At 40.9% G+C, this 27,754-nt stretch overlaps 1 protein-coding gene across 8 annotated transcripts in view; it reads right to left on the bottom strand.

The window, feature by feature from the left end:
* rad51b (RAD51 paralog B) overlaps positions 1 to 27,754 on the bottom strand; it is a 182,967-nt gene that overhangs the window by 116,777 nt on the left and 38,436 nt on the right. For 2 of the 8 annotated variants that reach the window (XM_088648774.1, XM_088648772.1), the window contains exon 7: positions 26,308 to 26,353. The exons of the other annotated variants lie outside the window; for them this stretch is intronic. In XM_088648774.1, coding sequence (XP_088504900.1) covers positions 26,308 to 26,353 — 46 coding nt within the window. The remainder of the gene's footprint in view (positions 1 to 26,307; positions 26,354 to 27,754) is intronic. 8 annotated transcript variants of the gene reach the window in all.

Genomic DNA, 27,754 nt, shown 5'->3' with positions numbered 1-27,754 from the left:
ACAGATCCCCTCCCTAGAATATAGCTGCACCAAAAGACCTGCTCTTCTTGCAAGACAGAATTCCACAACTAACGCATGTCAAGGTGGAGACGTCATTTCTATAATACGTTCACTGCACTGGGCCCTGTTGCTGTAGAAACAGTATAGGCTAGTAGGAGATGATAGGGTCAGATTCAGAAAAGTCCATCAGAATGAAAATGTTTCAAAAATAGTGTCGGTCTAATAGCTCATGTGATTATGGTACACAGTGGTGGTTTGCAAATAATAATAATAATTGCTTACACTTATATATACGCTTTTCTGGACACTCCACTCAAAGCGCTTTACAGGTAATGGGGACTCCCCTCAACCACCACCAATGTGCAGCATCCACCTGGATGATGCGACGGTAACCACAGTGCGCCAGAATGCTCACCACACATCAGCTATTAGTGGGGAGGAGAGAAGAGTAAGTATGTATGAAGCCAATTCATAGACAGGGATTATTAGGAGGCCATGATTGATAAGGGCCAATGGGGAATTCTGTCCAGGACGCCAGGGTTACACCCCTACTCTTTACGAGAAACGCCCTGGGATTTTTAATGACCACAGAGAGTCAGGACCTCGGTTTTACGTCTCATCCGAAGGACGGCGCCTGTTTACAATATAGTGTCCCCGTCACTATACTGGAGCATAAGGACCCACACAGACTGCAGGGTGAGCACCCCCTGCTGGCCCCACTAACACCTCTTCCAGCAGCAACCTTAGTTTTTCCCAGGAGGTCTCCCATCCAGGTACTGACCAGGCTCACACCCACTTAGCTTCAGTGGGCTGCCAGTTGTGAGTTGCAGATTGATATGGCTGCTGGCAAATGCGTTGAAAGAGTGTTAAATTTATATTAAATACATGTCACAGTTAAGCACCACATACCTCCCCTCTCTCCCACTCACACTGAGCTCCAGTGCCTTGTGACATACAAATGAAGGTATTTCAACTATTTAGACTGGTTGCCTTTCTCTGTGGTGGGCAATTCAGGCTCTGCAGAAGGAAGATTATGCTCATGGTCCACAGGAGGAAGATCATGGAAGATCAGATCTGATTTACACTGCCAAGTAGCAATTATTTACTTCATTTTTCAGGGGAGATTTCCCAAGATGTGGTAGGACAATGCAAAGGCCATTGACCCATTTTAACTGCAAAACATACCACTAAAAAGTCTCAGGTGTTAAATTTAATCAACTGCAAAAATGAAGAAGCCAGTGACAAAATAATTTCAAAGCACAGAGTTAATCGATTTTTAAAAATTTAATGAAGAATACATAACCTGTTCACTTGTTCACAACATAACTAGTCGTGGACAAAGGTGCTTCTTTAGCAGTGTAGAAAGAACTCTACGCACCACAAAAAAATCTCTTGCTTTTTTTAGATTTTAATTTTGACACTGCACTTCTGCCCTGAAGCACAAACCCAAATAATGCACAAATACATCTTTGGATTCTTCAGGTTCCAGTCAGTTTTTAAGAGCAAGCAGTTGCTATGACACAACGTTTTGACTGCAGAGGATTCTTCAGACTTGTGGAGAACAGAAAGGTCACTAGGATATAAGAGGTTTCTAGCTGGAGTCCTAGATGGCTACTGATTTGATGTGAATGACTTAAGAGTACTGTATGTTGCAGACTGCTCTGGTACTCTATTCCTACTTAAATGAAATGGCCTGATCATTAATATATTAGAGGAAAAATCAATACATAGACAAACATTATTTAAATGAAAACCCCTATTGTAAATATTTTGAATTCCCCTAAAAGCATCTTCTATGAACTATCAACACAAATAACAGTATCAGTGCAGTACAATGCACCAAGTGGAGTTTATCCTTCAGTGCCATCTAAGCAGAATGCAGTACGCAATATGCAGCACAGAAACGCAGTACAAATCAAGACAGCAAAACATCAGAACTACAAGGGATTTTTTTTAAAACAATATACATGCACAAGCTAACATGACCTGTCCTTCTAGCCAGTATTTCAGCAAAGACTGATATGATCTTCCAAGCGAGGACACCCTACTAAACAGACAGCTTGTCCTGACCTCATACCACAAGAAGCCGTTTTAAGCCGCAGGCTGATGTTTTATTACTTATGTTTTTCTATGCCAATTTTTTTGTGACTGACATTTTCAGAAAGACAAAAAAAGAATGAAAGGAGTAGTATGTACTTTAGTGACAAAGCGCAGGTGATCAATCAAAGCAGAGAAAAGGAATCTCAGCACTGCGAAGGAGTGGCCTGTATATGGGCAAACTCCTTTCCCTTGTCTGGTGACAGGCCCGGGCCAATCAGAATCTAGGGCAGGCAGCCTCAAAGAACAGGTAAACAACAGTCAAAGAAGTGGGCATTATGATGCAGGGAGCAGTTAATCTTTATGGATTAAGTGAACAATCACTCACCATTCTGTTTGCTCAGCCTCTCTTGTTCAAGCCTGCAAACAGAAACCAAGCCAGTCCCCGCCTCATAAAAATCTCAGGACTAAGGCAGACTTGGCTTCTTTCAAATCTGCCCATCATAAACTAACACAGCCATCACCTTACTTCATCCATCTCTCCACAAGGGCCAATGTGCTCCTCTTTACATTAAACACCTACTGTAAACTGAAAACAAGCATTCTTTTTTTTTACGGTAGAACAGCTACAATAAGGAGAGTTGCCCGGACACAACTGTGTGCAGAAAAACAACACAAAGCACAGAACTGAGCAGTCACAAACACTGGAGTACAGTATGTTGTGGCTCGGGCTGGTGTGTATTTAATGCAACTAGCAGAAAAACAGAATGAATTTCTGTTGGGACTGCAGGGTGGCTGTTCACAGTGGACAGATCTTTTAATTAGACAGGAAAACAGGAAACACAGCCATGCCAAACTAAAATTCATAGTGCTACGACAATGGTAATGCTTATGACACAAATACAGGAACAAAAAGGAGCTGAGCGCCAAGCACAGTCTGATGCAGATGCTTATGTTGAGAGTTTACACCATGGGCACACACTACTATGTTTAGGAGTGCTTGCTTTCATATAGCAAGACGTGTTAACTAAAACAACAATATTCACAATTGCTAACTACTGTACTTCTGTGCCAAGAGCAATCTTAAATTAGTTATGTGATCACAGCCTATTTTGTCAGGTCCTTTTACTAAATAAAAGGATTAGTTGGTGCTGAAGGAGCTGTAACAATGACAATTAAACATTCTCCACTAAAAATGTCTTTTTATGTTTCTGTGTTGTATTATTCAACACCAGCTGAGAGACTTTTGTTCTCATTTGGCATGAAGATATGGTCCCACAGTACCTGCAGCACAGTTACTTCAGAGAAATGTCTGGGCTCTTTTACCTTTTTGTGAACTGGAATGAATTCGGGGGAGGAAAGAGACATATCAAATTGAAAGTACCGTGCAGCACACTACCATGAGTGGGGAAATCTAGGGGAAAACAGCAAGTGGGAGGAGACAAGCAGATCTGATTGCTGGTAACTCTAGACATGGCCAGGGGAATTCAGTTTTATTGACCTAATGTGGATATCAGACAGGAGGCTATAGGTAACAGCATGTCTTGAGATGTGGAGCGTGCTGGCAGAGCAGAGAGGGAATTTCTATCATTCCTGAAATCTCTCTTGCAATAGGAAACTGGGCTGCTGGCAGAGTTTCTCTAACCAGGGCTCAGCTGCGAAGGCTAACTGTCTCCCTTTACAAGGACTAACAAAGCACAGTGCAACTGCACTCCTCTGCTAGAATTTCAATATGAAAGACGTGCAGCTAAAAATCTGCAATTCTGCCCAAAAGCTAACAGAACGTGAGGATGAGAAAAGAGAGAAAATATTTCACAGTTTAGTATTTAACCTTTTCTAGCAAGAACTTTGACCGTGTGCAGGATGTGCTCAAACGCAGTTGTCAGTTCTTATCAATTATAGACTGAACAACCCCAGATAAAGCATGCAGGTGTTCATGAAGGTATGCAGGTGGTGGCAAATGTGGAAAATAAATAACTGAGAGGTGCCTTGTCAAAAACAGAGTTCAGATCTATCAAATTTATCAGAATGAAACTAGATCCATGACTATGCACTACTGAATAATTTGAAAAAAGGATTCAAACATTCTCATTTCTGAAAACCATTGTCTCTAGTGGTTCTCTGGCAGGTTTTACGCATCTTGAGTGTTAGCAACTGTATATTAATAATGTCAGCTTAGAAAACACTTCAGGTAGCCAAATAAGCTAGTTTTTAGCCGGAGCACACAGCTTATGGAGCACACCTGTTAATTTCCTCAATACCCCTTCAAGAGCTACTGTATGAATACAGAAATGCACAATTTCCATGGAAGGTGGCAGTTTCTGCTTTACATAAATTATACATATTCAACCAATTCAGTATAAACATGAGAAGGAGGGTACTTCATAAAAAAAATAATTGTAACAAAGAACTTTTGTCTGGAATAAATATGTAAGCATACCATACGCATAACTAAATATCATTCAGGGCTCTTACTAGCACTTTCATCCTCTTTGTTTCTGTCTGCACCCCCCTCCCACCTCCATTAAAACAATCTCATACAGAGCTCATGCTCAATACAACCGGTTTTCGCAGGCAGGGAAGACTAGCTCAAAACACAGGTGTGCTAGACTAGAAATAGATATGATGGCTTCTAATTGTAGAGCTGGGCTTATGTGGGCTCAACCACACTGGAGCAGAGCCAGCCACTGGGAGAGGCACTGCAGATACTGGGAATGCAGTGCAAGCATGGAAACAGGCCGTGGAGGGTGAAGAGTGAAGAGGTTCAAAGAAGCTATGCGCTAAATGCTTTCGGGCCCTCCTTGTCTCGCACAGCAGACAACAAGCTTCCTTGAACCAACCAGCCTTGCTTTCTCCCTGAAGAAAGCACAGTCTTGAATCAGGAGATACGGCAGTTAGGATTACTGTGCTTTGCAGACACTAGGCTATGAAATTGGGAATATACCGTATTATTATACACATTACTATATACAGTATTATTAGGCGACACAGTGATACAGTAGTCTGCATTGCTGCCTTGCAGAGCTGTAACTCCAAGTTCAATTCCAGATCTTGGGTGCCATCTCTGGTTGCTTAAACTGCTTCTGGGAAAACTGACAACAGGAGGAAGCATGAGCATGTCTGTGTTTGTGTCTACCCTGCGGTGGACTGGCGTCCCATCCTTGATGTATCCCGCCTTGCGACTCTGGCTTGCCAAGACCACAGCTCCCCCAAAACCCTGACTTGGATGAAGTGATGGATGGACGTATAGTACATAACATAGCTACGCAGTATGTATCATTTCACATTCTGTGTTTCAGAAACACTCTGCAGGGCACATACGCTGTCCTATGATTTTACACACCTGTAACAACTGGCAAAGCTGCAGATTAAGTGAGTATAGGGTTGTACCACCCATGTGTTTGTAACCACAATTAATTCTTTGTCATTTTAATATACTGTAACTAGAAAAGGCTTGTAGCCACCTGGGTGACACATGTGATAACGAAGACACTTTTTAAGATAGAGTAAGAATCTGGAGAGCTCATTTATAATAACCTTCTACCATGGAATCCATTTTGAAACTAAGGCCTCACCAATGACTGCTTTCATAAAAAAGCTGAAAAAAAATTATCTGAAACATATATAGTTTTAATACAGAAGAAATGTTGTCAAATAAATGTACTGTTAAACGTGAGGGCTATAGAAAGGAAGATTCCAAAAAAATAATGACCTCCTCATTGTAGCTTCCTAAATTTAGCCATCTTGGGAGATCAATGGTCAAAAGTAGTGGGTTTTTTCATAGGTGCCCAAACAAGCAGGGAAGAGGCACTTTCTTTCTCCAGCTCTTCATCAGTCTAACACAAGCTACTGGAGACCTTGGATAAAGACCAGAAACTACAAGGAAAAAGATCCCATTTCGACAGGAGGTTCCTTTTGGTGCTGGAGAACAGATTTAAACAGATTTACACGGGTCAACCATGAAAGCCGTTTGCAACAGCGCAAAATGTTTTCCACACTTGCAATCTCCAAGAACAAAATGCAGAATGATGTCCATTATGAGAACATTTTAATAATAACAAAAAAGACAAACCTATAGTAAGGCTGCCAGCTGTTGGACCTAAATCATAGTGTTTTAGTCCAGAGTTTTACTAGTTTCATGTAATGTTTCCCTAAATGAACAGAAACATCCATTAAAAATGAAAGTTTATAGGTCTAAACCAGCAAGACACTGCCTTCCTTTGTTCAGGCTGTACAGATTTTTCCTTCAACCCTTACAGCTGTCAGGATATTTACCTTGTAATATTTTTTACCTCTTAAAAGAAGGAAAGCAAAGCATATAATATTCTGCCCTTCTTAGGTAAAAGCAGTGTGAGACAGACCTGCCATTCACCTGCCTTTTTCTCTGAGGGCTGTTGGTATTGTGTGATTAATCAATCCTCACCACTGGATACATCAGGAAGGAAATGACACAAACATGAGGTTGCGTGGCCTTTTCCAAAATAAGGATTTTTCACATCATAGTTAATGTTTTGGACTGCTCTGGCTGAAGCAAACAGTCTAAACGTTTATGTTTTACAAAAATACCCAGTAAAGTTTTAGGGCCCTATATTCAAAACAATTTACTTTTTACTTAATTCCCCAAAGGATGTTTGCTTTACACATGTTTTACAATGCAAATTTACAAATGTTTTATAGCAGGGTCCTCAGTGCTGGTCCTGCAGGGCAGTTTTTCTGCAGTTTTAATAACTGAGTCATCTTATTATTGACTTAATTGGACCAAATTAACTTAATAATAATGTTAATAATGTTGCTTTATTAGCCCTATACAATTTCTTGCATTAGGAATTCATCTTTTCGCATACCCCAGCTTGCTCTCCATGAGACATAGACACACAGACACTAGCTCTTTGGCCGCTGGTGCTATAAAGTGACTTAGAAAACCTGCAGATACAACAGTGAGCCAGAACCAGGCAGAATACTGCCAGCCAGTCATTATGGATTGGACAAATACTTAGCATGGGTTTACTAATTAGAATTTTTCTTTTTCTATTCATGAGGGAAGAAAATACTTATTTGTCATAACCTACCCCTCTTTGGACTAATCCCACAAGAACTGCAAATCTCTCCCAACAACTATAATCATTACTTAATTTTTTGTTACTTATAGATTATTGCCTAAGATAAAAGTGAAACAGGTTTTAGTTCTATCTGATATTTTAAAAAAGGAAAGGTCGAAAAATGCTCTTTTTTATCATTAATAAGTTATTAGTGAAAAATCTTAGGAATGAGTTAATGATCTATACAGGTTTCTAGGGAAGTCTAACAGGAAAACTGAAACACAGTAGTAACTAGGAGGCAACAACAGAGTGCTGTCTTAGGCTTATTGAAGCCTTTTTTTTTAACCATTTACTGGATCCGACTCTTTATTTCCAAGTTTTTTCAAGTCTTAAAATGAATGATGTTCACACAATAGTAAGAATGACAATGTACTGTGTAACCAATTTTCAGATCAGCATGGTTGCTGGAACTGACAGTACTTGACACATGATTGTGTCTGATTATTATCCTCATTCATCCTCAAGTCAAGAGCTGGACAGTTTTCTCAGTCAGCTGAAGTAACCAGGAGTGAGTCCAGAATAAAGTGAGAAGACAGGTGAGGGATACCAGGATGCGAGGATGAAACCTCAGGTTGACTTAGCAGCTTAGCAGCTTGCGTGGCCCAAATAGAAAAGCTGAGCCTTAGAAAAGGCACAAGCTGTTTATTTCGGGCCACGGTTCAAGCCTAGGTCAAGTCAATTACTCACAATGACCAGAATTCCCTAAAGTAGCAGCGCCAAAATGACAGAGTGCTACGGGCGTTGGGTTAGGATTAGTCGACCAGAGCGCTCTTAGATCAAGCTGGCAGTGACATCAGTTAGAGAAACGCCCAGTTGGCACAAACTCTCCTGCCAAGTGCTGTGGAGCTTGCAAAGTGTCAAATGAGGAACAGCTCTGCAGGTGGCAGGAGTGTGTCTGCGTGCCTCGTTCTCTCCAAAGAGCCAAGTCTTACAAATAATCAACAGTTCTATTTAGGAAAAAACACCTCCCTTCTGTCAACCGCTATGTGTTACAGGTATGAAGGGCCTACATAATAAAATGTCCTATGTCATATCCTGCAGCAAAACAGCAGGATATGCAAAATAGTTTATGACACAATTATATTAATTAAAATAATAGATACATAGAGCTTGTTGTCTTTTAAAAACTATTTTCTCTTAGTTGATTAAAGTATTCTGAAATAAGCTATTGCTACTTACAATACTTCAACTGATTTTTCAGTTCTGTATCTTTCCAAAAACAAGCAGAAAACCTAAACAAACTTTCATTCCACAAACCACATGGAATAAACTGCTAAGTTCTTTGCTTAATTTAATTAGTTTTTACGAGAACATAACAGGTATAATGCACATTAACCACATCAATTTCTCAGAAGCACATTAACCACATGAATTTCTGAGAAAAGACAAATTCTTAATACAAGAAATTGTATATTACCAATAAAGTGATCTTATCTTATCTTATGAATTCAGATTTGTTCCCTCGCAGTGCTTTTAGAAAAAATACATTGGGATTTGTTTTCACATTTAAATTGGTGCAAGAAAACTCCTACATTGAAGATGTAGAGATAGCAAACCCTTCAAGTTCAACACCATGATTTGTCTGACCTTTCCATAACAGCAGTCAACAGTTTTACGGGAAATATAAAAAGCTTGCAATATCCCATTTTTTTAAAGCAATTAAGGATCCAACCACATGAGCGTCATAAAGGCACAAGAACATCTGAGTTTTTTTCTCAGTGTGCTTTTATAATTAAGGAAAGCCTCAAGCGAAACTTTCATCTTAAGTACTCACAACACAAATAATCACATCGATATCATTTATGAACTCCTGTATTACATTTCAGACACACTAAATTGCCTGACAGATTTTCCAAATAAAACATCCCTTGTTCTTAAGCTGAAATACCCATGCAACTGTCCTGATAGCCAGGATCACCAATAAAACGATAATGCTAGTTTAGAGGTCAGCAGCCCTCATTCAAAGCATTTTGGTGAAAGAATAAAATGACACTTTTTCAGAATAGAATATGTACTATATGGAGTTAAAGTCAAAGATAAGTGGAAATCGTACGTTTGCAACATTTAAATCAAACATCTCCACATAGGGCATAGGGGAACTTTCATCCCCTTTATCAGAGAGGAAAAAAAACAACAATAAATATATCAGCATTCATCCAGTTAAAACACATACGAGATGCTTTATCGTTACAAAAACAAAATGTATTGTCATTTATCATGATTGTGGATTTCATCAGTTAGACTTCCGCTCTTGTAAAGGCAGGAAAGGAATGGAACCTTTTTTTATTATTTCTAGTTAAATGAAGATTAACATGGTTGATCTCAGAATCTATGAACTATTAACCTGCTACACACTGCTAAAGGGCAGCTGAGCAACATCAGTTCTGATCGCTCGATAAGACACATGCATGATGCAATAGCAGTGTTTCTGAATGCGGATCCTCAAGAGTTACCATCTGATGGGATTTACAGTTTTATTTTAATCACACCCTGATTTGGACCGGTAAGAAGAACTAAACTAAGCAAAACCCCAGGTGGAACAGAAACCAGAAGTTGAGGAACACTTGGCAGACATCTGCGTTCGCACCAAGATAATGGTTCTGTCGCCAGCAAGATTATGTTCTAAATTTGTCCTTCATTAAAGGAGGTGCCAGCAACTCGGCCCCCAGATTGGAGTCGATCTCAGTCTTTCAAGGTTTTCTCAGCCCTGAGCAGCACATGGGAAGAGGGGTCCGCTAAGCCACATAGCAACCCACTCAGTGCAGTGAACTTCTCCGTCTTTCAGAGGCCCGAGAGTTGACTTCAATGCATTAGTCTCATTTCATATGGTATGAGAACTGTGACAAGTACAGTACAGAGACAGAGCTTTGTGATCACAGGTTCACGTCTAGGTCACGTTGCTAGCTGACTGTGACCAGGATTTTCTAAGCAGCAGTGCATGATTAGCTGAGCGCTGTCAAGGGTAGGGCTGGGAGTAGCTGACCAGGGCTCTATCTCCTCCTGACAATACAGCACCCCCTGCAGCTCAAAACAGCTGCAGAACCTTCTTCGCAGGGTTGCCTTGACGAGTGTTCCCAAGGTGAAGAGAGCCTAGTCTTTCTAATTCCCCCTTCTGTGTGTTTTCAGAGGTCACCGCCCTAACCGCCATAAACATTCCAAATTAGAGAGGCAGAGTATAGGACAAAAATGGCAATTCAAAGTTTTAATTCTAAGTTTTAAAAGTATAACTAAAAAATAAGATGCCTACATTTCGCAGCTCCCTGGACTCAGAATCACAGTAACTCTGTAAAGTACTTTAGTTTTGATAGCAGACAGTATTTGGCTCAGAGCTTTGACTCTTTTCCATTTGGAAAAGCCAAGTTCTTTTTCAGCAGTGAAGCGTTGGAACATTCTTCCTTGATTTCAGGACAGCAGCACTAATGAAGTATTTTCAAGAAAAGCTTCAATTGCTTCCAGGATGTGTCAAGCTCTTAACTCAACACCAGCATGGGTATTATGTAGGAATTTCATAATGGGAAATTCCAATGCTGAAGGAAGTGTTGAAGCAATAATGTAAAACATTTTGACTCCTAGGTCCAGGGGCATGAGTCAGAAACGCAAAGCAGACTGGATAACAGCAGGGGATGGTTACAAGATGTCAGAAAAATCCATCAGCGTTTCACACTCTTCAACTATAACAACCTCTTTTACTGCAGACCCATGGGCTATAATATACCATATTTGACAGAACTGACCAAAAGTCTTTGAAGAAAGAATAAGCCCAAATGCCCCCTTGCATGTGAATTGCTGTTTATTTCCCTGTATCACATAAACTAAATGTAATTTTGTTAGTGCTTACAAGTGTACTGAAGTATTGTAAACTGACTATGCAATCAAATACTGTAAAACTGATACAGGGTAGTCAACTGGGGATAATGTTCAAATTTTAATAAAAATGTATATTTACCTTAACAAAACTGATAATACAAACAAGAGCAGGTTTGCTCTGCCTGTGGTATGAGCCCTATTCAACCCCAAAGGAAAATGACACTAACAGATGCTGAGTTTGCCAAACTGACAGGGAATTTATCATAGAGTCCCGGTTGCAGTTTCCATGGGGAAAATAGCATCACAAAAGACTAACTACATTTTCTGAAGCTGGTAAAACTCCACTGAACCCTAAGAGTTTTGTGGATCTTTTCACGTGGCTTTCCTTTTGTCAAAACATTAAGCAATCTTTAACTCCTCCCTGTCACAATCAATTTCCTCACCTGCTTAAAAAAAAACACCATTATTCCACTCCGCAAAAAGGCAAAAGTAACGTGCCTGAAAGATTACTGCCCAGTAGCATTAACATCTGTGGTGATGAAATGCCTGGAGAAGCTGGTGTTTTCACACATCAACTTCTCCATCACAGAGTCCCTGGATCCCTTGCAGTTTGCCTACCAGATCATTCTGTCTCCCTAGCTCTGCATACAGCCATGGAACACCTGAACACTAAAAACTCATATGTGAGAATGCAGTTTGTGGACTACAGTTCAGCATTCAATTCAATCATGCCCAGCCAACTGGTGACAAACTCTGTCTGCAACTGACTGCTGGACTTCCATATTGAGAGACCACAGGTGGGGCGGATAGGTAATAAAACATCAACACCACTCACTCACCCTGAGCACTGGCAGCCCACAAGGCTGCTGTCTGAGTCCAAGGTTGTACTCCCTATTCACTCACGACTGCACAGCAAGACACAGCAACAACCGCATAATTACATTTGCGGATGACACCGCTATAATAGGCCTGATCAGTGATGATGACAATCCACTTACAGGGATGAAGTCATACAGCCGCTTAGGTGGTGTCATAGCAATAACCTGGACTTGAACGTGAGTAAAACAAAAGAACCAATAGTGGACTTTCAGAGACACAGGCCGCACACTCAGAGCCCACTAAGTATTGATAGAATGGAAGTAGAAACAGTCACCAGCTTTAGGTTTTTGGGAATTCACATTTCTAATGACCTAACCGGTACTGTAAACACAGGCTTTATCTTGAAGACTCAGCAGCGCCTCTATTTCCCGAGGTGCCTCAAGTGATGGGGGATACTAGTACCTGTGTTGGTGAACTTCTACCGCTGCATCATCAAGAGCGTCCTCACCAATGGGGTCACTGTGGGGTACAGCAACACCTGTTCTTGAGAGAGAAAGGCACTGCAGAGAACGGTGGAGGTGGCCCAGAAGATCATTGGCCGTGATCTCACAGAGATTAAACAGCTCTATGAGGACCGCTGCCGTGGCAGAATTCTGGCCAGCACAGAGGACAGTCACCACCCCAGGCATGAGCTCTTCACCCCACTGCCCTCAGGCAAGAGATACAAGAGCATATGGACACTTACCACCAGATTCTTCAATAGCTTCTACACACAAACAGTGCGACTGGCGAACACATTTGGCCATGCCCCTCGGACCACACCTACACCATCTACCTCACTGTAATTTTATTTATTGCACATCTGCAGTCACTGCTTACATGCCTGCATTGTTTACATTCAAACTTTTTACTTGTTTACTTGTACATTGTCTACTGTTTTTTTTTGTATATTGTCTTGATGCACTGTCTGCACAAGATATACTGTTTTATACTTTTTTTAACAATCGAGAGACTTTCTGTAAGTAAGAGTTCCATTGTACCAGTACATTTACCAGTTACATATGGCAATAAAGTTCAAGTTCAAGTTAAATGAGTTAAGGCTTTATTTCTTTACCAATTCCCAAGCTTCTTTTAGTTCTTTTACAAAAAATTCAGAACCAGATTATCTTAGATCTTAAGGACTATCAGGCATAATGGCTTTACACAGTATCTACAGTATTTTACTATCGTGACATTACGATTGCGAAGGCAGTTTATGAGGCCATTAAAACAAAAAATCAAGATACTACAGGGACCTACAGCCTTATTACCAGTCTCAAGCCATAATATATCCCATCACACACAAAAATGTTCCGCCACTTACTGCAATATTTCACACGTTAGCAGGTCCTTCAGCTACCTAAATTCTTAAAATACCCCTTTGCCCTAATCCACAGAGACACATACCCCCTTTTCCACACCAGTTTACTTTCTGACTCAGAACAAGAGCAGTGTATTAATATCTTTCCTTTAAGCAACACATAAAACAAAAAGTAATTAATGAATGTACCTTTAAAGTTTTTAAAAGTGCTACAGTACGTGAAGTCTGCTTCTCTGGTTTGTGTAGCACCAGGAGAAAATCGCATATGCACATCTTGACTTTTTGATGTGAGTGCGCACACTTGAGCACAGGAGTCTCCAAGATGTTTTCACAGCCACAGGGGGGGAGATTCTGCCAAATGCTTCAGTGCTCAAGTCCTACAACTGTTTCACGGGGATAGAACAGGGACTGAACCCTGAGTGGATGCACATCCGCATGTTTCAGTACCTCTGCATAGTTACTCTCACACGTGCACAACCCTGGTTCTTACCTAATGAGCCTTGTATCTGACCTGCCCTGGGGTTCCCTTAGCACACGACTGTTCAGACTGGGGGTCCCCTCCATAAGCGCTACGGGAGGGATCTATTACAGTGGACCGGCCGCAGCTCGTTAGACCCAACTGCCCAAACCCCCACCCCCCCCGCCACACCCGCCAGCTCCTAAAATTACGCAGCTGAATAAACAGCACCATTCCCCAAGCACACAGGCCCCCCGAGCCTGACTTGGAAGCTGAACAGAATGCACTCAGTTCACTGCCTGTGCCTCCCCACCTTCTTCCTCTCTGGCAACACCCCCCACCCCAACAACACCCTTCCTCACAGCCACCCCACTGCCGGCTGCAGGTAATGATTTCCTTTCCCAAACACCGACCGGCCGCCCAGCGGCGCAGGAGGTGCCAGGAACCGAGCAGCGCGGCGAGCAGGTGCCCCCCTATGACCGCCCAGCTGCTGAGGCCTCTTCCTCGATTTCCCCCGCGACGCGGCTGGCATGCCGAGGAGCAGCTCCCGGTCATTTTGGTTCTGTTGTTTCGGTCTTCACCCTGCCAGCTTCAAACCAACCTTCTGCTGTTTTTCCATCTCGCTCCTTTATTTTAAAAAACACACACACACAAGTTAAGCATAACATGTGGAAACAGTTGTTCCGAAGCTTTCGGGGACTTAAAGTGAAGGATCTGGTTTCAAGTTCCCGAGCAGAGGGCTGGTGGTGGAAATGGCAGTTCAAGGCTGCAGTGGCTTATTGTAACTCAGCTGGCATACTGTATCCTAAGTTTTTTTTAGCCCAGTCCTTTGGCTCCAATTGCTGAAATGCAATGGGCCCTAGTATCCTTCCATACTGTATTTAAATAAAAATCTCTCTTCATTTTGGCTCTCATGGGCAACATCAAGCAAGAGCAGCAACCAAAGCCCACTTTCCCAAAGGCCTTGCTAGCATCCAAAATATCACAGCCAGCTTCTTTTTGCTCTTTTCTCAAATCACTATTTCCAAGACCTGTTTTTGGTAAAAATCTGAGTTTTTCAAATGAGTCGAAGAAGGCTTATGTTCTCTTCTCTCCTTTAATTTTCTTAATAGTGAATAAACTCGCTTAAGTACACTGCCACGTAGAAGGGATTTGTGAAAACTGGTCCTCAGATTCTAACCATAAAGATTATTCTCCATGCTTGGCTCCTCTACTATGGATGTACACCATTACTCAAATACTCCAACGGATGTACAATTCAGCTTACATTCAGCGACTGTTTCTCTAAACCACTGGCCCTCCACAGCACTGCTCCAGATCTTCTCTCACTGTTGGGCAACTCCATCAGCTCTATCGCATTCTTGATCTGCACCTACTGGACGTCTAATCGTCACTGCTAGAAAGACCTCTTTTTCTGACCAGAGAGGATGCATCTGTTTAGCATTACCATCTTAAAGCACACAACTTAGTTGGAAATGCCAAAGTTCCTGGAAATATCTCAAATACTGCACTTCTAACATGTAACATGATTGTAACTTGATTCACTAAAGGTACCTGGATATATTTGTACCTATGATAAATTATTCTGAAATAATATAACAACATCACTTGATTTCACTGCTTTTTTACTCAAAAGGGTCACTACCATGGAATCATTTAATTACTATTAAATATAACCCTCTGTTTTTAAATGCACTAGCAAATAGCTCTCTCACATTACCCTTAGATGCAAAGGAAGTCATATAGTTCATCAATGTAAACCATCGTCCTGAGATGCACTGCTTTTCAGGGTGTCAATATTATTTTGTGCAATTTGTGGAGCCAGCAGAACATGTCTAGTGTAACACACTGAACAATACAGCCCACAACATCACAGAAAGAGCTGAAGAAACATTTCATATTTATAATGCACATACTGCAATCATTATTTAAAGTTTCTATTTTCAGCTGAATCGCTGAAGGCCCAATGGAAAATTATATGAACCTACTTCTTTCCCAGTTAAAAAAAAATCTTGGAACTGGCATGAAATTGCTCGCAATTCTGCCAGCAATAAACTGAAAAGTTCAAATGAGCGCTTTTTACAGATTTAACCGCTTTTCAGAAAGATCTAAAAACAGTCAGGCCAAAATTCCAATTACGCAAATCTACCACGACTTACGAAACAGCATTGCCATACAACGCTGGTTTCTCCTTCATTCAGATTGGAAATGACTTCAGAATTTGTGAATTTGAAAAACAACCACTTCAATGCAAGGTCTTATTTATTTCTTTCCAAGTCCGGCAGACTCCTTTAATGATGGTCCTGATGATGGCCTAGGTGCCGACAGGTTCTTGGCACTACCACCCCACAGGGCAGCGAGCAGGGCAGGCTTTCTTTTTCAGCACTGATCAATAGCGGGAGAAGGTCACAAACTTCAGAGGGTCTTCCCAGAATGCCAGGGATAATGCAGGCAGTCAGGAACACATCAGGAAACAGCCGCGCCTTCCAACAGTTGCAACCCAGAGGCGCAATGGAAACTCACAGGAGATAGAAACCATTAATTTTAATAACTTCAGTTATTCCAAATGCCAAGCACAATTAGACTAATTTACACAATCCGTTGTGGCTGGAATTTAAAGACCAGGACCTGTTTAAGAGGTACTTTTTTGGCATGCAAACCTATGTTCAAATCTGAAACCTATTCTCTTTTCGGTCGGATTAGACTACTTTCAAGAACAGAAATGGCACATGGGAGAAAGGCCTGATTCAATTGACGGACATCAAAAAGAGCAGGCTGAAAATTCCCCCCTGAAAAAGGAAAAGCAGTTTTCCACTGGAAGCCTGGAAGAAATAATGGCCTACATTAAAAAGTGCGATTTTCTGCACCTTCTAGTAAAATTGACTTGACATGGGAGTTAAATATTTATATTTATTCATATTTTGGTCTTTGCAGATATCTGTTTGGAGCACCACATTAGTGAATTAGTGAAGGCTTCCACTTCCTTTAGCTATTCTCCATCAAGTGTGATGGGCTCACGCAGTATATGCTTTCATTAATATGCATAACTTTTATTTCTGATTTGTTGATGTTGGTGGTTTGCATCTGTTCATTTATGTGAGACATGAGGACAAATATCATCAGTAAAGCCATTGTCTGTTGCTTATTAGACATACTGTGTTATTAATAGCTCTGACTGGGCCTACTACTGGCTATCAAAGATGGGATGAGTTTAGTTACTTGCACTTCTTGCACACATATGAAGTAAGAGTTCAGAAAGGTGTCTAAATGTACAATAACCATGAGGGAAAAGCTCTAATTTTACTCCTAAAAATCAGAATTTAGAAAAGCTATCTTTTTTTTCCATTTCAACAGATTGTGCAGCTGGTTTTATGGTGTGGTACAATAACTGTAATGTTTCCCTTCAGGCTGTCTTGAACAAATTATCTAGCTGTGGATTTAAAAAAAACTAAAAGAACAACCAGCGCATTTGAAGCCGGCGCACCACAGCTCTCATCCTCGTTTCCAAGCCAACCTGTGGAAGAGCTACAACTAATGATGTCATTAGAATAATATCCCCCTCCCCCACCTCTCGCTGGGTTGTCGTTTCCACACTGACAGGACTCTCAACATGGGGATGCAGTGCCAAAGATTTGTCCTTACTCAAATTCCAAACTTTTATCCCCCTTCCCCCTACACCCAAACAAAAACACACACATTTGCCTCCATTCCTCTATGAATAACTTTCACTAAAACGAGAAGCTGAAAAGCATATTTGGAAGGAGGTCTGCAACAGCTACTGTAAACGCTACAAAAACAATATAGCAGTAAGTACAAAGCTTAATAAGCAGAGAGTGACTGTGTTAGAATTCTGTTAGAATGATTGTGTACTGTCACTCTATAAACCAGTGACTGCAGACAAATTTACAACACAGACTACCTGTAGTACAAATTTTAATCAATACAGATGGTGTTAGCACAATGTTATGCTATCTTTCAGTCCTCAAAAGTGTCTAATGTTATTCCTTTCATGGACCTGTATGTCCGACCACAAGATAGTTAATTATCACTTACTTTAGGCAGATTAAAAAGTAGGACAACCAGTGCTGTCAGGAAAACCCCCAAAACAAGTTCATTTGACCTTTCGAGGAAAACGAACATGTTTCTGCATGCTGTCCCTGGCTTTTAGCCCTTATCTTTATTTGCTTCCTTCTCTCTTTTTGTGGAATTAAACCCAGCCGCCAAAATGTATCACAATGGTAGAACACCCATGACATAATCCTACTTAGAATGAAATATGTCATTTTAATGTCAGCTTTGTTTCTGTTAGAATGATTGATTTATTTAGGACGACTGCCAAATACTGTACAGCACAAATTTTTTCTCACCAAAAATTACCATATACTGTAACAGCAAAATATCTAGAAATGCCACAGCCTCACTCCAGGACATTCTCACTGTAGTCTCATGATTTTATAAAAGACTAAAACAGGCTCCCATGTGACTCAACAAGCAGAGGCTTCTGCTCACAGCACAGGGCGAGGCCTGGAGCTCAGATATTACTGGCTCCTCCCCACGCCGGCTGGAGAATTCCTGTGGCAAAGCAGGCCGACATATCGCCAGACACCGATGCGAAAGGCAGTTCAAGGCAGAATCAAAGCAGGACTAAGGTGTTAATTGGAAAACCATTACATAACCAACATCCTGAGATATTGTGGTGGAAACACAAAGAACATAAAAGCAGTTAAAAAGGAGACGAGGCCACTTGACCCATCAAGCCTGTTTGATAGATACAGTAGTAACTACTTAATCCCACCACTAAACAAACTAGAGTATCAGCTTCAACAGCATAACTGGGTTATGAAGACGTATACAGGGTTTACTTTGTCAATGCTTTTACAGGAAATGAATCAATCTGGGCTGAGGTCTTTAGTTTTGTTGTTGAAAGGGTCACAAAAATCTTAAAAAAACACGAGTCCTATTCCTTGGGGACAGTTGTATTCCGAGACCTTACAATGTAATTAGGTGGTCAATAGTTTTACCCGCCAACATACAGTACTGTATATTGAGCAATGAAATCCAAGCAGCGACAGATGGCAGATCTGGCCAGGATGTGCCTATAGAGGCACCAAAGCAAAATGTCACAGGGAAGGTAGGTGAAGGTGTCTGAGGATATTCTGTTCAGGAATCACTGCCATGAAGCCTAACAGACTTGGTGTTCCCTTTTAGAGTCAGACATGCAAGACATGATGACACAATGGCCACGTAAAACATTTTCCAGAGGAATGATATCCATTTTTAGGAACCCTCATACTGTATGTGGGTTCATTATTTATGAAAATGGGAGCTAGAATCAAAACTAACAACTCAAACACAAGTCACACAGGGGGTGTCTGGTCATCAGCTGTACGCTGTCTCCCATTGAAACCATCACCTCTCCGGTTTTTTTCACATCAGTGCAGGGGCCAATCAGACTGAATAAGTTAACAAAAAGGAGGCTGTCATATCTAATGGAGTTTCTCAGACACTCAGCATTATTTCATTATTATGGCACTTCATGTTTCAATTTTAATCTCAGAACTTTCCGAAGACTAATACTAAAGCAGACAAAGGCTTTTACTTTAGTAAAAAGGGTGACAAAAACAGTCTTTAAGATACTGCATGATACTTATTTTATTTTTAGTTACTCACACTGCCTCTCTGAAAGACCTTAACGGTGATCCCACCCTTCGCCTCCCTAAGAGTTCGCACATTCCTCTTCACTCTACAGCTCTCTTGTCACCTGTCAAAATGCACTGCTCCTGTTTGTTCTGGCTCGGTCCTGACAATAGCATGGTGACAAGATGTAATTCTAAACCTGTTTCATGCTCTGGCTCAGCCAAAAGACTGGGGCCAGGGATTGGAGAGAGGCAGAGAGTTTCACTCCTCCCCTCTAAAGTTCCAGTCTCTCCTGTGCTTGGGTTTCCCCTAAGTTCCCCTCTTCACCAACAAGCCCCTTGGTTTCACATCAGTCTTGCTTTTACCTTGTATCATTTTCGAAAGACGCTGAGTTAGAGACTCTCATATTTTCTTGGGCGCTCTGCCACAACACGCCGACTTACCTTCACCCACGGGCTGAGAGTTTGTTTGGCATTTGCCACAGAAGGCACTGCCCACTTCCTGCTGCATTTTTCTGCTAATTCTCCATAAAGGTGGAAATGCTGGTGAAAGCAATCACCACACACGCGTTCCTTGCTTGGCACTGAGGATGCGTTCTGGACAAAGGAGTGCTAACAGAGGCAGTTAGCATATCCTGATATCCTGGGTTTAATAGGGATGCACTCCCAGGAGTACTATTTCCTACATAGGATTGACGAATGGGGGCTTTATTGAGGTATTAGTAATGGCAAAACTAATATTTTCACAACAGAGCACAATTAAACCTACAGAAAGGAGTTTAATTTAAAATTATAGTTACAGAAGAAATACATAATAGTTGGCTCCAGTACATTCAGTGGGGGTTGTGTGGATTAACCACCTGCCTTCACTCCTCCAGCTTGGCAGCAGTGAGAGACTGATTGGCCAGGAGGGGCCCGGCTGTGGCTCATCCTGGGGGGCTTGAGACTTCTTTCTGAAGAGCGATTCTACATGGCGCTGCCCTTACAGTAAACATACGCAGTGCATTACTCTCTCATTGGTAGAGAGCTCACACACAGTTTTTCATTTCTTATTGTCTTTAGAACAAACAGTAGTAGGATGCAAATCTACAGCCTGCACTGAGTTTGCTCTGGGTGCCGCCACCTGGCATGTGTGTACATCAGGGCCAGACGGGCATTCTGCTTTATAAAGGTGTATCTGGAGTAATTAAAACAAAGGCCAGGACAAAGAGCACTATGGCAAGCAGCACTAATGGAAGCAGTGCTAATCAGTCATTGCTGCATTTCAATATGCCCCCAATTCCCTACAGATGTGGCACATTGATTTGAAAGAAAGGCATATAAATGTTGTGTCACTGTTTTAATCACAACTGGAACATGCTCACAAAATGTGCACTGTGGCATTCCGTTGGTATCTCTTTCAATAACTGACAATTCATCAAAGAAATAAAACGGGAAAAAATTTAACTAAAAGTGCTTCACATTGCTTATTTCTGAAGTACAAACACAATAAAATGAAGCTATAAGGCCTCATTAATTTTACCGAGCCACTGTAAAATGGCATGCGTTTACTGAGCATTCGATTGATGTGTCCCAGGAGCTGGTACAGACTTGAGGATAATAACCCTGTGACCCCATGTCATTTGCGCATGTTACAAGCACACAGCCTGTTTCTAGGTTGGCTCCAGGCAGGATCAGACCAGCTCGGACCAGCATAAGCAGATTTATAGTTAGAGTTAGGGTGAGAATTTAGAAAGGTCCTAATCCATCTAACACTTCATCCCCTTCCAAAGATGGATGAGGGTTGGTTCAGAGTGAAAGAGAATCAGCCTTTGAACAGCTTCACATGGTAGATGAATGGCAAAAAGCAACCAAAGTGCAGCACTGCCAGAACTCCATTAGAGATACAGAATGAGATAATCAGACGTACAGTAGCTTTGCCCATGAATACATACATGCAGTGTATAACTGTCACTTAAGCAACACTGCACTTAAAATTGTATTATTCTTTGGAATTTGGGAGCATTCTATACAGAGGAAAAGAAAATAGGCATCTTATTGTGGTCATTATTCAGCAGACAGCTCACTCAGAAGGCGTTTGTTTTTAACACAAATCGCCCGTATCAAAATGTAGAGGAAATACAAAAATATTTACTATGTTCACACCAAAAAGAGCCAACTGACCAGTGAAACAGAAAACATTTTTTCATTTTGTTTCACTTTGTAAAACAGGCATGTGCTTGTTTTCCAGGTTTTAAATAACGTATGTCTTATTAAGTCTCACAAAGGTAACGAGCAAAGTCTGCATTTCGGCACCAGTGCTTACAGGAAACTTCACAAAACATCTCATATAAAGCAGAGAAACTTTTGTAACAAAGTTACAAATATCTGAAATGCCTAAGGACTTAGCACAACAATTGCCACACAGTAATCAAAGTCTGTTTTTTTTCCTCCCATTAAAAAATTCAATGATATCAGGAATACAGTAGCTGTCAAATGTCAAAACCCATTATTATATTTGATTAGCTTAGATATTGTGTAGAACACATTCAAGCAAAAACAAATAAACGGGTATTTGGTATTTAAGCTATCTCTCGGTAGAAATCTATTCCTTTTTCTGTTAGTGGATAGGAGCCCTTCTCTGCAGGGGTAAAATGAGTTTATCTATCCATCTTTTTCTAACCCTTAATGCAATTCAGGATCACAGAGGAGCCAGGCCTGTCCCAGCAATCAACCGGCAAACGGCAGGATATATCCTGGATGGGATGCCATTCTCAGACACACACATACTCACACCAGGGCCAATTTTCCCAAAAGCCATTTAATATACCTGTGTGTCTTTGAACTGTGGGACTGTGGGACTGTGAGACGAAACTGGAGCACTCAGAGGAACCCTCCTACCAGCATTATTATTAGTATTAGGGGGCAGGGCGGTGCCTCTGTAGCTAAGGATCTGCGCCTGTGGCTGGAACGTTGTCGGTTTGTATCCCATGGCCGGCAGAGGAATCCTACTCCATTGGGCCCCTGAGCAAGGCCCTTAACCCCAACTGCTCCAGGGGCGCCATATAAATGGCTGACCCTGCACTCTGACCCCAAGCTTCTCTCCCTGTCTGTGTGTCTCATGAAGAGCAAGTTGGGGTATGTGAAAAGACAAATTCCTAATACAAGAAATTGTATATGGCCAATAAATTGATCTTATCTTATCTATTAGCATTAGTATTAGTATTATAGGAGGGGTAAGTGCTCACAGCTCTGAAGCTCTTTGGCCTGCTTCAGGATGTCTTCAGTATGAACAGGATAAAAAAATGACACAGATCTATGTTATCAGTTATAACTAAGCCAGGTAAAGGACAGAAGTTCCTATCTTAAAAATGGATGGTGGAAACCTTATTACATTAACCACCAATATTAAATGAAACCATACTGCATCTCACACTTTTGAGCAAGTCAAGCACAACACATGCAAACCACCTACTGTACCATTAACGTCAGTACTTTCGAATGAAGTTAAATTACATCATTCCGCTTAAATGCTTTATTACCATATTATAATTGAATTCTAAAAAAAGCTGTAGAACAAGTCGACCCTGTTTCTATTGGCTGTTAAATGTAACATACTGTAATCAGTCTGCCTTAACTGCTCATTTGTTTCACAAAGAAGCTGCATTCATGGCACAATATTGAGATGTGGGAAAAAAATATTTCTGAAGAGTTACTTTTTAAAAGTACACATTAGCAACTTTTGCACCTGGGTAAGATACAAGTCCCTATTTTCCACTTCTGGGTTAGTGTAAGCAAAATACCCACTGCTTTGCAATTTGATAAACTGCACATACTGTATTTAGAAAAGGGCTCCCCTTGAGATGGGTGCTCTGATTGACTGTGGACATCGGTGTTCCATCCATGCCCAAATTTCAATCGCTGCACTTTGTAACCACTTTCGAGACAGCAATAGGTCTCTGTCCTGAGGCAGACTCAGGTGTTTGTTATCTCTGTCAGATAACACCAGGTGTTTCTGGAAAGGATGAATTACACATGAATGCAAAACAGGATCAACTCACCGTGAAACTTTGCTACTGTTATGCAAAATACACAATGGAAATGCTCCATCCAGAGTTAGAGGCAGCAACACGCTGCAGGAAAATCAAAAAGATCTAGGCTGTTTTTCACTCGGATGCAGGCATCTTCGTAGTTTCTGTTGCAGTATGGTAATAAAGAACACTGGAGAGTTATCGTCATTGCCATGCTGCGAAACAGTTCTTTCTGCTGGGCATTTTGGGTCACCTGACACTTTCAAACAGGATACAATTTCAGATTGTTCAGTCTATGTCAAGAATTAACTACACCTCAACTATAAAAGGAGCAGAATTTGACAGGAGTGCTGCTTCCAATAATCCCACTTACACAGTTGAGAACCTACATCTGCATAAAATCAGTAACCAGGACAGAAAAAATCCATCCATCCATTTTCTAATCTCTTTATCCAATTCAGGGTTTTGGCTGGACTGGAGCCTACCCCAGCAAGCATCAGGAGCAAAGCAGGATACACCCTGGACACGGATACCAGTCCATTACAGGGAACACACAGACATGCACACACTCACACCAGTTAACCTGCCAGCATGTCTTTGGATTGTGCGAGGAAACCAGAGCACCCAGAGGACACACACACTAACAGAGGGAGAACATGCAAATTCCACACAGATAGCATCCCAGGAGCAGAACTGAACCCAGCGCAGCAAGGAAGCACTGTTAACCACTGTGCCGCCCCGCCAAAGAATATGGCAGAGCAAAAATAGAGAAAACACTTTAGGGTGACCTCCCCACTCTTTCTGCTTGGAGCTCAAGCTAATCGATCAAGCAATTGATCCACACCCCCGCAGTGAAAATCCAATCTCAATAATTGATTGATGCAGCCTGACTCATTCAGCTCACCCGTCACGCATCGCTGTGTTTTGGAGATGAGTGAGCGAATGCTAGATGACAAGAAAGGGTCAGAAAAGCATTATACTTCACTCCAGGTTTTATTCTCTCATCCTGACACAGCCTTCTATGAGAAACTTGTCATGCATCCCAGCCTGTGGAGGAGCTGTGGAGCTTTTTCAAAAGACAAACGTCTCTGTGGGTAGGTGTGTGAGAGGAGAACACTGGCGTATCTTGTTCTCTCCCAAGCGGACACATGGGTTATTACTGAAGAGCCTTAAAAGAACAAGCGATTCTGAATTGAATAGGTATGTAATAGAAAATAACAGGTGATCCAATGTGTTTTAAAAAATATTGTTAGTGTTGCACTCCTCCAATGCCATGTGTTGTTAAGGTGGATGCCCTATTTATTAAAATAAAATAAGAAAAAAATGTTTTTGATTATTCTTATTCTCCACATCCTGGTAACACCGGAATACCAATATAATGAAGAACCAAATTAAAGCTTATCTTGAAGGAGTAACAGGGCACAACGCAGGGTTTCGTCAAACTTATTACACTATGTACACAATTACACAGTGGATCAGTGAGACAAGATGTCCTAAGAATGTGGGGAAATATTCTGTAGATTCTCTACACATCATAGCTGGGATGAAAGAGCAGCAAGAAATCTAGATTCAGGGGTTTCTTTGTCATTCCTATTTTAAACTATTGTAATACATGTTCAGGCATTTCATCTTGAATATTAGAGTGTATTTTTAATTCCTTTTTTTTAACAGGCAAGGCAATTGAGAACAAATTCATATTTATTACGATAGTTTGAAAACCGATTTACAAGAGCTTATCTGCTGGAGCAATCTGAGAAAAGTACCTAGATAATTACTACCCAGGACTTAAACCCACCATCCTCTAGTCTAGGGTACATAGTGCTAAGCACTACTAAAAGGTGCAGCCGGCTTAACACAGGAGTGTTACTCCAATAAAAACCTAATGACTTCAAAAATTGAGAATGTTACATATAATTTACTTTCACCTTCTTAAATATACAATCTTATTGGTATCTCACATTAGGTTATACATGCATGTATACCATATACGTCTGAAATATAATTAAAACATATTTGAATATTTAACCTATATTTCCAAGGATCCAAGACTAGAATGTTAACACACAAATATATGCACTATATAGTATATGAATAACACATTTTACATGAAGCTAAACGTATGTCAAATTTCGTATTTCGTTTCAGAGGGGTTAACACCTGGATTTGTTAAAGAGTAATATAATCAAGTTTGCTCAAGGCTATGGGTGGGGTTGCTGTCTTATTGTGACAGTTTTCTTACACTCTATGTTCTTAAAAACAAAACATTAAAAACATCTCTTCAAAACGTTTGTTGAAAGACAGGATCCAAGCTCCACTGTTTCACTCCATTTTTACTTTGGTATTTTGAAGTAAAAAACGCCAAATCTCCTAATCAGGAAAAGGTTTGGGAATGTAAGCTCTTCTAGAGGCACATCAGACCATCAAGGCATCCTCTCAGATTTAACAATTTACTGCACTGAGAAACTGCGCACCATACATATTCTAAAGCTAAGATAACATACTTGTACCAGAGTGCTAATGGACTTTTACACTAGTACTGTAGATGTATTCCATCACTAAAGTGGCTTTAATGGAACAAAAAGGGTACTTAAAATACTTTCACACATCCACAGTTCCTGCAGAGCCTCTTGTCCTTTAATTCCACTCATTATAAATGAATGGGCAGGAGTAGTTCTTCATTTGTTATTTGGTTGTAGTAGTTAAGGCTATGTCCTCCAAACTGCTTCACTCAGACTGCTTCAGTAAAATATCTATTTGTATGAAAAGGACACAAATGTAAGTTTCTCCAGAAAACAACAAGAAAAATTTAATGTTTCATTAATGGCGCCAATTTTTCAGAAATGAGGTGGCATGGTGGTGCAGTGGTTAGCTTTTCTGCCTTGCAGCACTGAGGCCCTGGGTTCGAGACCAGGGGTGTTTGAGCAAGTTTCATCTATGTGCTCTGGTTTCTTCCTACAGTCCAAAAACAGGGGTAGATTAATAGGCTTCTGGGAAAACTGGTCCTAGGTGTGAGTATGTGCATGTCTGTGTTTGTGACTGTGTGTCTGCAAGTGACTGGCATCCGGTCCAGGATGTACCCTACCTTGTGCCCAGTGCTTGCCAGAAAAGGCTTCAGCATCCCCGCAACCCTGATTTGGAAGAAGCAAGAAAACGGCTGGATGGATTTTTCAGATATAACTACAGGTAAACAAATTAACAGTAATCAAAATTGATTTGATTTGGTCTGGAAAAACTATACTTTTCATAAAGATCAGTGGCCAGTGAAATATCACAAAGATAACAGACATTTGGAAAGTCCTTTGGGAAAGGGACAACTATCGACATATTTATTGATCCCATCACGATTAACAAAGCCTAAAGCTCTAAAGCAAAGAGTCAACAGAATTCCTCCCTTCAGACTGCAAGTACCAGCAAAGGACCTGCAGCAATCCAATGAAAAATATCAAACATATACTGCAAACACAGTATGATTGCAGACAAACGTATTTGAGAAGTATCACAAAAACTGCTCAAAGAAACACACATTTTTTCATTTTTCCTCTGAAATCCAGATATTTGACAAAAATATTTTATAAAGTAGAAGCAGGTGTGTCACAGCCATGGCTGAAAATGTTTCCTTTGCCCTCTACTGCCTCATAACAGAGTTTTTTTTTTTTGCTTCAGGCTTCAATCTACTCCCAGTGAAGCTTTAGCAGAAAAGCAAACAGTGGAAACACTGAAACACTGTCTCATTTTCCTGTACCAAATCCTAATTACACTAGCCATATTTACCTCGAAACATTACGTATTCGTTAAGTATTCTAGCAAGACTGACAGTGTTGCTCATCAGGTTTTCTTCAGTTCGTTGGAAGACACTAAACGCAGAGTTGGATTACTTAATCTCTGCCATTCCCATCCACATGACTTTTGAGTAAAACAATTCATTTCCTTTCAATGTTCCGTGATGCCTGTAGCTGAGGCATGAATGCCTCCTGGAAGACCTGGAATGGCTTGACTGACACTATTTAAAGGCACAGTATCATATTTCTGTTACAAATAGACCCATTATGTGTTTAAAGAACGAGAAGATGGAGTGCGCATTCCTTTAGGGTAGCTTTTGAAAGCAGAGTTCAACAGTTGTCTTTATGCTGGTATTTGAGAATGGCTCTAAACGCTGCTGGTTGCTTAGATGAACTGGAACTGATTAAGATACCAGGAAAAATATAGTGCAAAGTTGTGATATTTAAAACAAAAAACTGCCTGCACACATCAATATAATAATGGGGAAGCCTCTCACTTCAAGCGTAGAAGCATCACTCTTATGGTGGGTTTATGACCTTTTACAGTAAATCTAAAGTGGATCTGCTGTTGCAATGCCCTCAGTAGGCCTGTTCAGTAGAAAAAAAGTCGTAAAACACATGTTTCACACACTGTCTCCCCATCAACACACCAGCATCAGCAACTTGCTTCCAACTGCTCTTTCCTCCTGGCTAGGCTGGAGTTCTTTCGGCCGGGGGGGTAAAATCGGACCTGTTTCTCAGATCCATCCA

This window comes from Lepisosteus platostomus, chromosome 10, assembly GCF_059453375.1.
Source record: "Lepisosteus platostomus isolate fLepPlt1 chromosome 10, fLepPlt1.hap1, whole genome shotgun sequence".
In the NCBI taxonomy this organism is placed as follows: Eukaryota; Metazoa; Chordata; class Actinopteri; order Semionotiformes; family Lepisosteidae; genus Lepisosteus; species Lepisosteus platostomus.
This window is presented reverse-complemented; position numbering and strand designations above follow the sequence as displayed.